General features: G+C 40.7%; 1 protein-coding gene across 2 annotated transcripts in view; it reads right to left on the bottom strand.

Annotated features, from left to right (window-relative positions):
• MSH2 (mutS homolog 2) overlaps positions 1-14,420 on the bottom strand; it is a 116,515-nt gene that overhangs the window by 59,936 nt on the left and 42,159 nt on the right. For both annotated transcript variants that reach the window (XM_064364056.1, XM_064364055.1), the window contains exon 8: positions 5,963-6,072. In XM_064364056.1, the coding sequence (XP_064220126.1) occupies positions 5,963-6,072 (110 nt within the window). The remainder of the gene's footprint in view (positions 1-5,962; positions 6,073-14,420) is intronic.

Raw genomic sequence — 14,420 nt, 5'->3', positions numbered from 1 at the left:
CAACAGAGCAAGACTCTGTCTCAAAAAAAAAAAAAAAAAAAAAAAAAAGAAGCATGTCATAAGAGCAGCAATGAAATGAGAACAAATGACTTCTAGTCTACATCCACCTACTTGCACTACTTACCTTCCTCAAATGCAGATTCTTCCCAGACATTTATATTAAAATATTAAAATCCTTTAATCCCATAGCACCATTAAAGAATTAACACTGACCACAATTTTACAGTCAGAGTACATCTAGTATAACAGGTAAGTTTCAGATATTTCTGATCAAAGTGAAAATCTTTAACCCACAATATAGAGTTAGTATAATGGAATTTGGGGAAGCATACCAGGATGTTAACATCGTTTACCTGGAGAGAAGGAAGGAAAAATATCAAGGATTTCACTGAAGAGGATCAGAATGTTACCCTAAATCATGCCACTTTGGCGTAAGTATTCTTTTGAGAGGAAGGTAATGAAGAAACAGCATACACAGAAACTCTCTGCTCTCCCCGTTTCTGCATACATTTTCCTTTGTGAAGGTGTTCTCTCCTACCCTTCTCTCCTACCAGGGAGAGAACTACTCTTGATCACCATAGACTCTTAAATCACTAGAGATGGCACCTTTGCTCTGGGTCTGCATAAACAAATCTTACTAAAACAACCCTTATCTTCCATTAGTTTGCCCCATATATTTACCTTCCTGCAATTTACCACCTCTTGAAGCCCAAACCTCTTTTCTTTAGTCTTGTCGCCTCTCCACTATTTATTACCTGATATGGTTTGGCTGTGACTCCACCCAAATCTCATCTTGAATTGTAGCTCCCATAATCCCCATGTGTCATGGGATAGACCCAGTGGGAGGTAACTGAATCACTGGGGCAGGATTTTCCCATGCTGTTCTTGTGATGGTGAATAGTCTCTTGAGATCTGATGGTTTTACAGAGGGCAGCTCCCCTGCACACACTCTCTTGCCTGTCACCATGTAATACGAGCCTTTGCTCCTCCTTTGCCTTCTGCCATGACTGTGAGGCCTCCCCAGCCATGTGGAATTGTGAGTCCATTAAACCTCTTTTCTTTATAAAATATTCAGTCTTGGGTATGTCTTTATTAGCAGCATGAGAACAGACTAATACATTACCCTTTATTAAAATGGCATATGAACTCTCAAGTCTGTTTCTTTAGGTTTTCACTTCTTTTCTATGAAGCTCTCATGTGTACTTGAAATAAACCTTTTCTCCTGTAAATCTATCTTGTGTCAGTTGAATTCCCAAGCTCCACCAATTAACCTAAGAGGCTAGAGGAAATATTTTTCCCCATCTCTACCTCCTTTCCCACTATACTTCTTTGTATTATTTTGTTCACTTGTTATAATACTATATATTACATTTAAAAGTAGAAGGGGACACTTCAAAGAAAAAAATATATATATATATTTTGAGACAAAGTCTTGCTCTGTTGCCCAGGCTGGAGTTCAGTGAGCAATCTCAGCTCAGGGCAACCTCCACCTCCCAGGTTCAAGCGATTCACCTGTCATAACCTCCCAAGGAGCTGGGTCTATAGACATGCGCCACCATGCCCGGCGAATTTTTGTATTTTTAGTAGAAATAGGGTTTCTCCCTGTTAGCCAGGCTAGCCTTGAACTCCTTATCTCAAGTGATCTGCCAACTTCAGCCTCCCAAAGTGCTTGAATTACAGGTGTGAGCCACCAAGCCTGGCCTAAAGAAAAATAAAAATTATTCATATCTTGATTTTTAAATGTCATTTTGAAAAATTACCCACAAGCACTCTAAATAAAAACAACAGGAAGTCATAAGATCATTAATGTTAGGGAATGTTTGATTTATTTGCTGTCAAGCAGAAATATATTTCAAGGGTTGGCCTCAGTCAAAATAATGACTTTTTAAAAAAGATAATAGGTTGGGAGAGGTGGCACATACCTATAATTCCAGCACTTTGAGAGGCTGAGGTGGGTGGATCATGAGGTCAAGAGATTGAGACCATCCTGCCCAACATGGTGAAACCCGTTCCTACTAAAAATACAAAAATTAGCCGGGTGTGGTGGGGTGCGCCTATAGTCCCAGCTACTTGGGAGGCTGAGGCAGGAGAATTGCTTGAACTCAGAAGGCTGAGGTTGCAGCGAGCCAAGATCATGCCACTGCACCCCAGCCTAGGCAACAGAGCGAGACTCTGTCTCAAAAAAATGAAATAACAAAAAGAAATTGTTAGAAATAAATCACAGCAGACGTTTTAGACAAGTGCAGAACCCTGACAAACAGCATCAACAAACTTGGGTATATGTTAGAAATGCAAATTTCCCAGCCCTACTCCAGACCTGAATAATCTAATTCTGGGCTTGGAGCCATAGCAATTTGTTCCCTTGGGCATTCTGATACCTGCTTAAATTTGAGACCCATAATATGAAGGCAAGATTATAGCAATTTAGAAGAATAAAGCTGACGACAAATGGCAAAATTAACTGCAGCATTTCAGCAGAGCTCTGTTTTATTTTTATATTTTGAGATGGAGTCTTGCTCCGTGGCCCATGCTGGAACACAGTGGCATGATCTTGGCTCACTGCAACCTCTGCCTCCCAGGTTCAAGCTATTCTTTTGCCTCAGGCTCCCAAGTAGCTGGGATTACAGGCATGCACCACCACTCCCAGCTAATTTTTGTATTTTTAATAGAGAACAGGTTTCACTCTGTTGGTCAAGCTGGTCTTAAAACTCCTGACCCTCAGGTGATCTGCCAGTCTCCGCCTCCTCAAGTGACAGGATTACAGGCGTGAGCCACCACACCTGGCCTCAGCAGAGCTTTGCCTGGGCTCTGGGTCCCTTCAAGGGAGTACAGGTAGGTGACACTGAAAAGCTCAATACTGGTTCCATACCAGCTCAAATACTGGTCCCTAATAGGAATTAGATTCTATTATACTCATAGTTTTTGTTAATAATCAGTAACACCTTTACATGTTTCTATTTAAAGGAATGGTTACAAATAACTGCCCTATCAAAGGCAAGGCCACATCCTCAGATAGGAAGGTATAAAATACAGTCAGCTTCCAGATGTCTCAGAACAATATTTCTTTCTCCCATTGATCGAAAGTTGAGCACCTAAAATCACTGCACTAATGGCAGCACTACAGAGAAAACAATAGCCAAAATGCAACTTTTCCCCAACAGGGGATGACACAAGTTTTTTTGGTTCCTTAACCTACAAGTAAATGGAAAAGACTGCTCTAAGACTGCTCTATCACTGAGATAAAAATATACTAGAACATGGGAACATTTATACCTACACACAAGCACATTCATGCACTTTTAAAATCCAGGGGGCACAGAGCTAATAGGAGTTAACTTCTTTAAGCCTCGGTTAATGATTCAGTAGAAGTAAAATACATCAACATCACATAGGGCAAGTACTAACTCAAATCACAGATATTAAGAAAAATCAAGCCAGGGATAGGCTCACACCTGTAATCCCAGCACTTTGGGAGGTCGAGGCAGGTAGATGACCTGAGGTCAGGAGTTCGAGACCAGCCTGGCTAACATGGTGAAACCCCATCTCTACTAAAAATACAAAAATTAGCTGGGTGTGGTGGCGCATGCCTGTAATCCCAGCTACTTGGGAGGTTGAGGCAGAAGAATGGCTTGAATCTGGGAAGCGGAGGTTGCAGTGAGCTGAGATTGAGCTATTACTGCACTCCAGCCTGGGCGACAAGAGTGAAATTCCATCTCAAAAAAAAAAAAGGAAAAAATAAGAAGAAAAGAAAAATGCAGCCAGGAGCAGTGGCTCACATCTATAATCTCAGCAGTTTGGGAGGCTGAGGCAGGAGCAGTGCTTGAGCCCAGAAGTTTGAGACCAGCCTAGACAACAAGCAATACCTCATATCTCTACAAATAATTTAAAAATTAGCTGGCTGTGGTGGTACAAATCTATGGTTCCAATTACTTGGGAAGCTGAAGTGGGAGAATCACTTGAGCCCAGATTCAAGTCTGCAGTGAGCCATGATCGCACGACCACACTCCAGCCTGGGAGACAGGATAAAATAGTCTCATTAAAAAAAAAAAAAAAAAATGCAAAGAATCTAACAATTGGCAAGCCAAACTGTTATCTTAATATGAATAGTGAGCATACATTCTCTGCAGGGAATTTAACTTAGAAAAATTTCAAAATATGATATTTAAAGTCTTGCAACTTAAAAGCACTATATTCAATGAGCTTACCACAGTAAATTGTTCATATAAACAAGTTTTTAAGATAAAAATAAAACAAAACATTACCATTTCATAAACTGTGCTTTAAAATTCACTTTCATGTAAGGATATTTCAATTATTTCAGAAACGATTCTCACTGTATATATAAATTATCGCTCAAAATTGTTAAAGACATGAGCTATAGATCACTTAAACCCTAAATGTTCTCAATTAACAAGAACTTTTAGAAGTAAACAGTAGAGTCCTGCTTAACTTTTTAGTTATATTCGAGAACTATTTAGGAGATGCACACATATTCTAACCTCCTCCTGCAAAGAACTCTCTACATGGAAAAGAAATAAAAGTGGCCCAGAACGGTGGCTTGTATATGAAATCCAAGCATTTTGGGAGGCCGAGACTGAGGCCAGAGCATCGCTTGAGGCCAGAATTTTGAGACCAGCCTAGGCAACATGACGAGAGCTTACCTCAACTAAAATATTTTTTAAAAATTAGCCAGGTGTGATAACCTGTATTTACAGCTACTAAGGCTAAGGCAGGAGGATTACTTGAACCCAGGAGTTTGAAGGGCTAGTGAACTATGATAGTGTCACTGCACTTAAGCCTGGGCAACAGAAGGAGACCCTGTCTCAAAAGAAAAGCAAGAAACAAAATGAAAGTTTTCTTGTGTGTCCTATGTTTACCTCTAACTTCTCCTTCCTCTTCCAGTGACTATAATTTTCCTTCTCTTTAAAAATATAACAGTTGCATTTACGAAACTGTTCATTTATGAGACTGTCTTTAACCAGGACAATTATGCACAATATTCATTTCCTCTGCTAATCTTTATTTCATCTGCTGAAATAGTTATTTTTTTAAAAAATCCTTTTTCCAAAAAAAAAATACAAAAATTGACCAAGCATGGTGGCACGTGCCTGTAGTCCCAGTTACTTGGGAGGCTGAGATAGGAGAATCGCAGGAGGTGGAGGTTGCAGTGAGCCAAGATTGGCCACTGCACTCCAGCCTAGGCAACAGAGACTCCATCTCAAAAAAAAAAAAAAAAAAAAAAAAAATTAAGGGGAGTGTCCCTGCCATCCTAAAGCACTTCAGGATTTTTCCTTACGGTGTCTGTGGATTTGCTTTGATCTATTTACACATTATTATTGTTATTTGAGATGGAGTCTCTCTCTGTCACCCAGGCAGGAGTGCAGTGGCATGATCTCTGCTTCTCAGGTTCAAGTATTCTTCTGCTTCAGCCTCCCGAGTAGCTGGGACTACAGGTGTGTGCCACCATGTTTGGTTAATTTTTTGTATTTTTATTAGAGATGGGGTTTCACCACATTGGCCAGGCTGATCTTGCATTCCTGGCATCAAGTGATCCGCCCGCCTTGGCCTCCGAAAGCACTAGGATTTACACGTTATCTAGTCTCTCATATGCCCATTTAACACATATTTTCAAGATTTCTACTCAGCATTAATTTAAGGCTATCTGGTCTAAGGGAAACAATTTTAATGTTCATCTAACTTTGAAATGAATTATAACTCAATAATTCAAAATGATGTAATCCAATCCTATGAAATTATTTTAACAGTTAGAATATTTACTGATAAACTTTTTTAAACCAAAAAAAAAAAAATCCTTTTTCCATCTGTCACTTAATCTTACATCCACTGTCTACAAAGATGCTACAATTAGATATACTAAAAAGAAAAATCTAAAAACTTTCTTACTGTAGCCTTTCCTTTTCAAAAATACTCTATAGCTTAAATTAAAAAGTATATTGCATACCTGATCCATATCTAAAGTTGTTTCAATCATTTCCTGAAACTTGGAGAAATCAGAACGAAGATCAGTAAGAGGAGTCACAAAAACTGCCAATAACAATTTCTGGTGTTTTCCTAAAAGAAAGTAGTAAAACAAATAAAAAGGTATCAGTTTTAAAAATACAAATCATGAAAATCTGACTGAGATAAACAAGCATCGTTTGATCCAAAAGGTACAAATAGTACAGGTCTCCAAAGTTACTATTTACTCAGGTGAAATTGTTTAGTACTCAATTTATTTTATAGAAAGGGAGATGATCTAGCACTCAAAGCTTCCTATGAATAATACATTACCCCCCTGCTTGTCTATAAACCCAATAAGTAATACAGATGTAGAAACATGACATTAATTATGACTAAATGAATTTTATTTCTTATAGATTTAATAACCCAAAGTCAAAGTCATTAAAATAATACCTCTAGGCTGGGCGTGATGGCTTATGCCTGTAATCCAGCACTTTGAGAGGCTGAGGCAGGCAGATCACTTGAGGTCAGAAGTTTGAGACCACCCTGGCTAACAAGGTGAAACCTCATCACTGCTAAAAATTTAAAAATTAGCCAGGTGTGGTAGCACGCACTTGTAATCACAGCTACTTGGGAGGCTGAGGCAGGAGAATCGCTTGAACTCAGAAGGTGTAGGTTGCAGTGAGCCAAGATCATACCACTGCCCTCCAGCCTGGGAAACAGAGCGAGACTCAATCTCGGGGAAAAAAAAAAAGATTACATGTTGGAGAATCATGTTGAAGGGGTAAATGAAGAAACGGAGTACATAGTGTGAAAAAGCAAGCAGGATTAGAGACCTGGGTAGCAATCCCAGCTCTGCTACCTACTGACTCTGTTACCTGGAGCATGTTACTTTGGAGCCTCCTTTTCCCTTTTTGTACAACGGAATAATAAAAATAGCTACCAGAAAATAAGAAATGAAATAACTATACACAATACTTGTATAGTTCTTAATACTTAACAGAAGCTCAACAACAGTTACTCTGTATTTCTATGGGTATAACGCAAGGATTTTTTTTTTTTTGGTAATCACCAATAAATTCCCTTCGAAGAATTCTGCAAGTGATCTCTAATACACACTGCATTTCGTTCCAAAACAATTGTTCCCAAACTTCTCTAGAAATTTTAGTAGCTATTGAGAAAACGATGAAAAGCTACTATGAAGTCAGCAAAATTGTTTCAAGAATTCATATTTTATTATTAATCGCAACATCATCTACACATATTTAGAAAATAGTACATACATGTGAAGCACTACTTAGACAGAATATAAACAACACTTTGCCCACATAATGTCTGTTGTGCTACAATGCCTGGGTCTTTATTCCAAATTAGCTCATGCGCTATTGGTAAACAGGCGAATCGTGGCAGCAAAATTCAGAGGTGGCATTGGTTTATGAATGATTTTTTTTCCCAGCCCATTATTTTAAAGGGATCAAGATTAAGCTCTCACACAATTAAAAGAATAAGCCTTAACAATGAAGACCTCAGAGTCACTTAACAGCCACTGTGCTTTCTACTCACTATGTTAAGACACACGGGAAAGCTCAAGGATACAAAACATTTGCCAGTATTTTTGAAAAAGAAAAAAAAATGATTGAATTCCATACCCTGGTTCAAATTTTTAATTTTGATAAAACTAGCCCCTATTAGAAGCAAATTCACACAAGGATCTACATCTCAAAGGAGAAAACAAGAGCCACAGATATAAGGCTTCAAAGAGTCAGCTGATGCTGGTGCTTGGGAGCAAATGCCAGGAAGGCCACAGTTTTTATTATACTCTGTTATGCTTTTGTTAGTAGTGTTGTACCAGAGCGAGCACAGAAAATCAACATCAAGACAAAAGTATGTCAAATTGCAGGGTCTTTATTGCTGGCAGCCACAGAGGACTCACGTCTCTCCAACCCGTGGCCCCGAAAGGAGCATGTCAAGACCTTTTATGCCCGTAAACCACCTCCTGGGCCGGGGTGAGGATGAGGGGCTTCGGACATTCCTAGGGCCAGGAGACTTTGGACATTCCGATTGTTACTTAAGTGGTTTACAGAAGTCAAGATAAGCGTTAGTTTATACACTGTCTGAGTAGGGTGGAAATTACAGGCCTTAGTTACTTATTACAAGTCGCAGGGGCCAAGATGGCATAGGTTTGGACTGCTTGCCTGTCACATTAGGGTTACAGAGAGCAGTTTCAACAGAAAGCCAAGGTATGGTCGAGGTATGCAGTTTATGGGGCTTTTACCATGTCACAGTAGTGGTTTTTAAAAATTCATTTATTTTCAGGTCTGCCTCAACCCTGTTTTTTCCATGAGCTGTTATTTTTCTAGCACATGACTGAAGGTTTTCCAAGAATACATACTGCATAAATATCTGTACAAACTTCACAGACTATGTCACCCTTAACATGTCCTCTAGCTCCTCAACCACATGAGCCCACTTTGCTGCAGCCCTTCTCAGTTTACAAACTTCCTTGTAAGTTCACCTGTTCCCTTATCCTGCAAGTTTTCACTAGCATCTTAAATTCCTTCCCTTCCTTGTAACTTGTACTGAACCCCAGTTGCCAATTTCCAACTAGATTTTGAAAAGCTACATTCTCCACTAGTGATCACAGGCTAGAAAGCCCTACACAAGTTATTCTGAGGTCTTAACAAAAGGACTCCTGGAATTTGTAGTAGCACATAAACACAGAAGCAAATTCCAGTTTTATTTTCTCTAGCCTCTAGCTGAAATTTAGCATTTGCTTTCATTATGAATGTAAGCAGTAAGCCATGGCAGTATTACCAGTACTTGTTGTGTCTTTGTTACCAATTAAAACACCAGCTATATTTTCACATCAAGAAAAATCAAGATTTTTTTTTTTCTTTTCTGAGTTTTCTTTTTTTTTTGAGACAGAGTCTCGCTCTGTCGTCCAGGCTGGAGTACAGTGGCGCAATCTTGGCTCACTGCAACCTCCACCTCCCCAGTTCAAGCAATTCTCTGTCTCAGCCTCCTGAGTAGCTGGAATTACAAGTGCCCACCACGATGCCTGGCTAATTTTTTTGTATTTTTAGTAGAGATGGGGTTTCATCATCCTGCCCAGGCTGGTCTTGAACTCCTGACCTTGTAATCCACCCACCTCAGCCTCCCAAAGTAATGAAATTACAGGCATGAGCCACGGCCCTCGGCCAGTTTTGAGATATCTTAAAGCATCATTTAACCTCACTCTTACTTCGGAATTAAAATAGGCTGTCAGGTATTTTTCAGTGCATTAACAAAAAGGACATTCTTACATTAAGTATTTGTTTCATATTTTGATAAATATATTTCAATAGAATTGGTTTCCTTTGTAACTCTATGTGTTTTATTTTATGTATTTAAAAACACTATTCTAAGGGGTTCATGGACTTCTTCAGAAGCCAAGAAGGTCTACAACGCAAGAAAAAGTTAAAAATCTCAGACAGGCCTCTGGCCTCAACTCCTACCAACCTGTCGTAATTCTCTACCTCTATGCTTGACCACTTCAGCTTTCCTTCACTCCTTCAACAAGGTAAACCCACATTAGCCTTATGTCCTTGCACTGGCTGATCCCACTAGCCTCCCCTTCTCCCTCATTCTTTTTTTTTTTTTTTTTTAAGATGAGGTCTCACTCTGACACTCCACATAGAGTGCAGCGGCATAATCACGGCTCACTACAGCCTCAACCTCCCAGGCTCAGGCAATCCTCCAACCTCAACATCCTCAGTAGCTGGACTACAAAAGCATTTCACCATACCTGGCTAATTTTTGTATTTTTTGTAGAGACGAGATTTTGCCATGTTGCCCAGGTTGGTATCAAACTCCTGGCTCAAGCGATCTGCCTGCCTCCACCTCCCAAAGTGCTGGAATTACAGGCATGAGCCACCATGCCCAGACTCCTTCCTCTCTCTCCCCTCCAATTCCTTTTTTTTTGAGACAAGGTCTTGCTGTCACCCAGGCTGGAGTACAGCGGTGTGATCTCAGCTCACTGCAGCCTCTGCCTCCCATGTTCAATCGATTCTTGAGCCTCAGCCTCCTGAGTAGCTGGGATTACAGGTACATGCCACCACACCCAGCTAAGTTTTGCATTTTTAGCAGAGATGGGGATTCACCATGTTGGCCAAGCTGGTCTCGAACTCCTGATCTCAAGTGATCCGCCCGCCTCAGCCTCCCAAAGTGCTGAGATTACAGGCATGAGCCACTACACCTGGCTTCCCCTCTAATTCTTAACAGCTGGCTCTGTTTTATGGTTCAAGTCTCACCTTAGATAGCAATTCCTTAAAGAGGCCTTCTTTGACCACAGGATCTACTGTCTCCCTGGATCCTTGCCGAATCACTCAATCATACCAATACATTATGCTTTCTTTATTGTACCTAATGCTACTTTAAATTCTTGTCCATTTATTTCCCTATTGTCTCCCTCCCTCTACTCTTTCACTATTATGGAACCTCCACAAAACAGGGACTTCCTCTATCATATCTACCCTTAAAACTTCTAAAAAATGTTTGGCACAAAGTAGCCAGTTGATAAGTTATTTGTTGAATGAATGACTTTATGAAGGAAGGGAACAAGGGACTAATAAGGTAATCAATCATTGGTCATTAGCTTTGATATATACAACATTTATTTAGTAAAAATCTCAAAGATCACACAGGGAAATAATGTTAGCTTCTTAAATGCATCAAAATGAGAAATGTCCAAATAATCAAGTCATTAAACAACTTTTGTTAGGAACTCCTGACTGTCAGCAAGATTTACTTAAAACTTCCTGAAGATTTCATTTTCAAGAACACAACTGTGCACCTCATGAACTACTGCAATGCTTAAGTCAGTAAGTCTAAGTATTGGCCATGCAAGGTGGCTCACGCCTATAATCCCAGCACTTTAGGAGGCTGAGGTAAGTGGATTATCTGAGGTCAGGAGTTTGAGACCAGCCTGGCGAACTAAAAATACAAAATTAGCTGAGCATGGTAGCGCATGCCCGTAATTCCAGCTACTCGGGAGGCTGAGGCAGGAGGATGGCTTGAACCTGGGGGTCAGAGGCTGCTGTGAGCCCAGATCATGCTACTACACTCCAGCCTGGGCGACAGTGAGACTCCGTCTCAAAAAAATAAATAAATAACCATAAGTATTAACATTTCTGTAACAACCTTAAATATAAGCTAATCACTATTAAATCATCAGTTACTATAAAATGTAAAAAATATCAGGATAAATTGAAAGTCCATCAAAAATAAGTGGTTTAGGCTGGGTGTCATGGCTCACACCTGTAATCCCAGTACTTTGGGAGGCCGAGGCGGGTGGATTGCTTGAGGTCAGGAGTTTGAGACCAGGCTGAACAATATAGTGACACCCCATCTCTACTAAAAATACAAAAATTTAGCCAGGCATGGTGACGCATGCCTGTAATCCCAGCTACTCAAGAGGCTGAGGGAGAAGACTCACTTGAACCCAGGAGGCAGAAGTTGCAGTGAACTGAGACCGTGCCACTACACTCCATCCTGGGTGACAGAGCAAGACTCTGTATAAAAAAAAATGAGGTTTAGGGCACAGTGTGGTGGCTCATGCCTATAATCCCAACACTTTGGGAGGCCGAGGAGGAGGGAATCCCTTGAGGTCAGCAGTTTCAGACAAGCCTGGCTAAGATGGTAAAACTCCATCTTTATGAAAAATACAAAAACTGGCTGGGCGCGGTGGTTCATGCCTATAATCTCAGCACGTAGGGAGGCCAAGGCGGGCAGATCACCTGATGTCAGGAGTTTGAGATCACCCTGACCAACATGGGGAAACTCTGTCTCTACTAAAAATACAAAATTAGCTGGGCATGGTGGTGCATGCCTATAATCCCATCCTCAGGGAGGCTGAGGCAGGAGAATCACTTGACCCAGGAGGCAGAGGTTGTGGAGCCAAGATCACACCACTACACTCCAGCCTGGGCAATAAGAGCGAGACTCTGATCCCCCTCCTTCAAAAAAAAAAAACCACACAAAACAAAACAAAAAACCATAATTAGCCAAGCGTGGGAGTGGGCACCTGTAATCTCAGCTACTCAGGAGGAAAATCAGTTGAACCCAGGAGGCAGAGGTTGCAGTGAGTCAAAATTGCATCATTGCACTCCAGCCTGGGCAACAGAGCCAGACTCTTATTTAAAAAAAAAGGCCGATTGAGGTGACTCACATCTGTAATACCAGCACTTTGGGAGGCTGAGGTATGTGGCTCACAAGGTCAGGAGTTCAAGATCAGCCTGGCCAAGATGGTGAAACCCCATCTCTACTAAAAATACAAAAATTAGCCAGGCGTGGTGGCACGTGCCTATAATCCCAACTACTTGGGAGGCAGAGAACTGCTTAAACCCGAAAGGCAGAGGTCGCAGTGAGTTGAGATCATGCTACTGTACTCCAGACTGGGTGACAGAGCAAGACTCCATCTCAAAAAAAAAAAAAAAGAAAAGAAAAGAAAAGAAAAGATAAAAAAAAAGAGTAAGTGGTTGAGGTCAGGCATGGTAACTCATACCTGAAATCCTAGCACTTTGGGAGGCCGAGGCAGGAGGATCACCTGATCCCTGGAGTTTAAAACCAGCCTGGACAACATGGCAAGACCCCATCTCAAGGGGAATTAAAAAAAAAAAAAAAAAAGAGTAAATGGTTCACTAACATACACACCTGGAGAACTTGCCCTGTGGAGAAAAAAAGAAAGAGAGAGAGACACTTCTGGCCAGGTACCATGGCTCATGCCTATAATCACAGCACTCTGGGAATCCTAGGCAGGTGTATCAATTGAGGTCAGGAGTTTGAGACCAGCCTGGCCAACATGGCAAAACCCTGTCTCTACTAAAAATACAAAAAAATTAGCCAGGTGTGGTGGCACACACCTCTAAACCTAGCTACTCAGGTATCTGAGGCACAAAAATCACTTGAACCTGGGAGGCAGAGGCTGCAGTGAGCTGAGATTATGCCACTGCACTCCAGCCTGGGCAACAGAGCAAGACCCTGTCTCAACAACAACAAAAGAGATAAACTTCTGCCCAGGCCAGCTTCTAAAGCTAAACCTTAACTGGTGTGCCAACTATAATTCTGGGACTTCATTTTCTTCACCTTGCCTATGTCCATGCTACTTATTCACAGAAAGAAATACTAAGGACATCATCTTTAGTGAATGTAGAAAGCTTAACTTGGCCAGGTGCGGTGGCTCACACCTGTTAATCCAAGCACTTTGGACAGATTACTTGAGGCCAGGAGTTTGAGATCAGCCTGGCCAACATGGTGAAACCCTGTCTCTACTAAAAATACAAAAAAAATTAGCCAGGTGTGATGGCACACCCTTATAGTCCCAGCCACTTGGGAGGCTAAGGCAGGAGGGTCACTTAAGCTCGTGAGGCAGAGGTTGTAGTGAGCCAAGATTACACCACTGCACTTCAGCCTGGGTGACAGAGTGAGAAAATTTCTCAAAAAATTAAAAAAAAAAAAGCTAAACTTGTTGTTGGCAAATACCAATGAAAACTACTTTAGCATGTGCATTACCAAAAAACTAAAATAATGCACTTTCTTAATATACTACCTCAGAACCTATTAATATCAAAGCTACATTTTAATTTGTGTGAGTACTTATCTATATGTCTGTTTCCCCTTACACTCTTCAAGGGCATAGGCAAGACTTTGTTTTTACTTGCTATCATGCTGTCACGTCCTCAGCAACTAGCCATGTCTGGGACATGGTGAGTATACCACGTGTTTATCAAACCGCTTCTGCTTCTCCTATTTTCTATAACAACCTCTGGATAGTAGTCCTTTGTTACGATGTAAGCAATGAATTAATTTTTGCTAATATACCTATACCAGTACAGAGATTAAAGTAAACTAAGGAACATCGCAAGCTTTCAGGAGTTCTACAATGGCAGGGCAAAGCTTCCGGAATTCCTGGCACAACCATCATCTTTAACTAAGTAGTTTCCCATTCTTATATTGCTTAATTTTCAGTTTCCTCTCTAGTATGTTCACTCATACTCTCCTACATTACGCAGTATCTTCCTATTCTCCCAAAATAAGTTATTAAATGCCTACACTGTTATACACGCCAGAAATTGGCCTAGAATATTCATTCCTTAATGCATAGGCTGCTACTCTTGCGGTAATGAGTGGGGTCAAAGGAGAAGAGACAAAGCCATTAAACAAATAATTATAAAGGATGTCAAGTATGATGATAGGAAAATAATGTTTTGGAAACACATGACCAAGGAAAGAGTTTACCCAAATCTAAGGACATAGTAGGCTTACTCAAAGAAATGACTTCTAAGGTGAAATCTAAAGATGAGAACAAAACCAGACAAGAGAGAAGGGACAGATGTCTGAGTCTAAAGGAACAGCACATACAAAGGCCTGATGATGAAAGTGTGTGGTATGTGTGAGAGCTGGGGGATGCTGTTTAAGTTCAC

Source organism: Aotus nancymaae, unplaced genomic scaffold (assembly GCF_030222135.1).
Source record: "Aotus nancymaae isolate 86718 unplaced genomic scaffold, 86718_ANA_hifiasm-v0.15.2.pri h1tg000057l, whole genome shotgun sequence".
Taxonomy (NCBI): Eukaryota; Metazoa; Chordata; class Mammalia; order Primates; family Aotidae; genus Aotus; species Aotus nancymaae.
The sequence above is the reverse complement of the archived record's forward strand: the minus strand, read 5'-3'. Positions and strand labels throughout refer to the sequence as shown.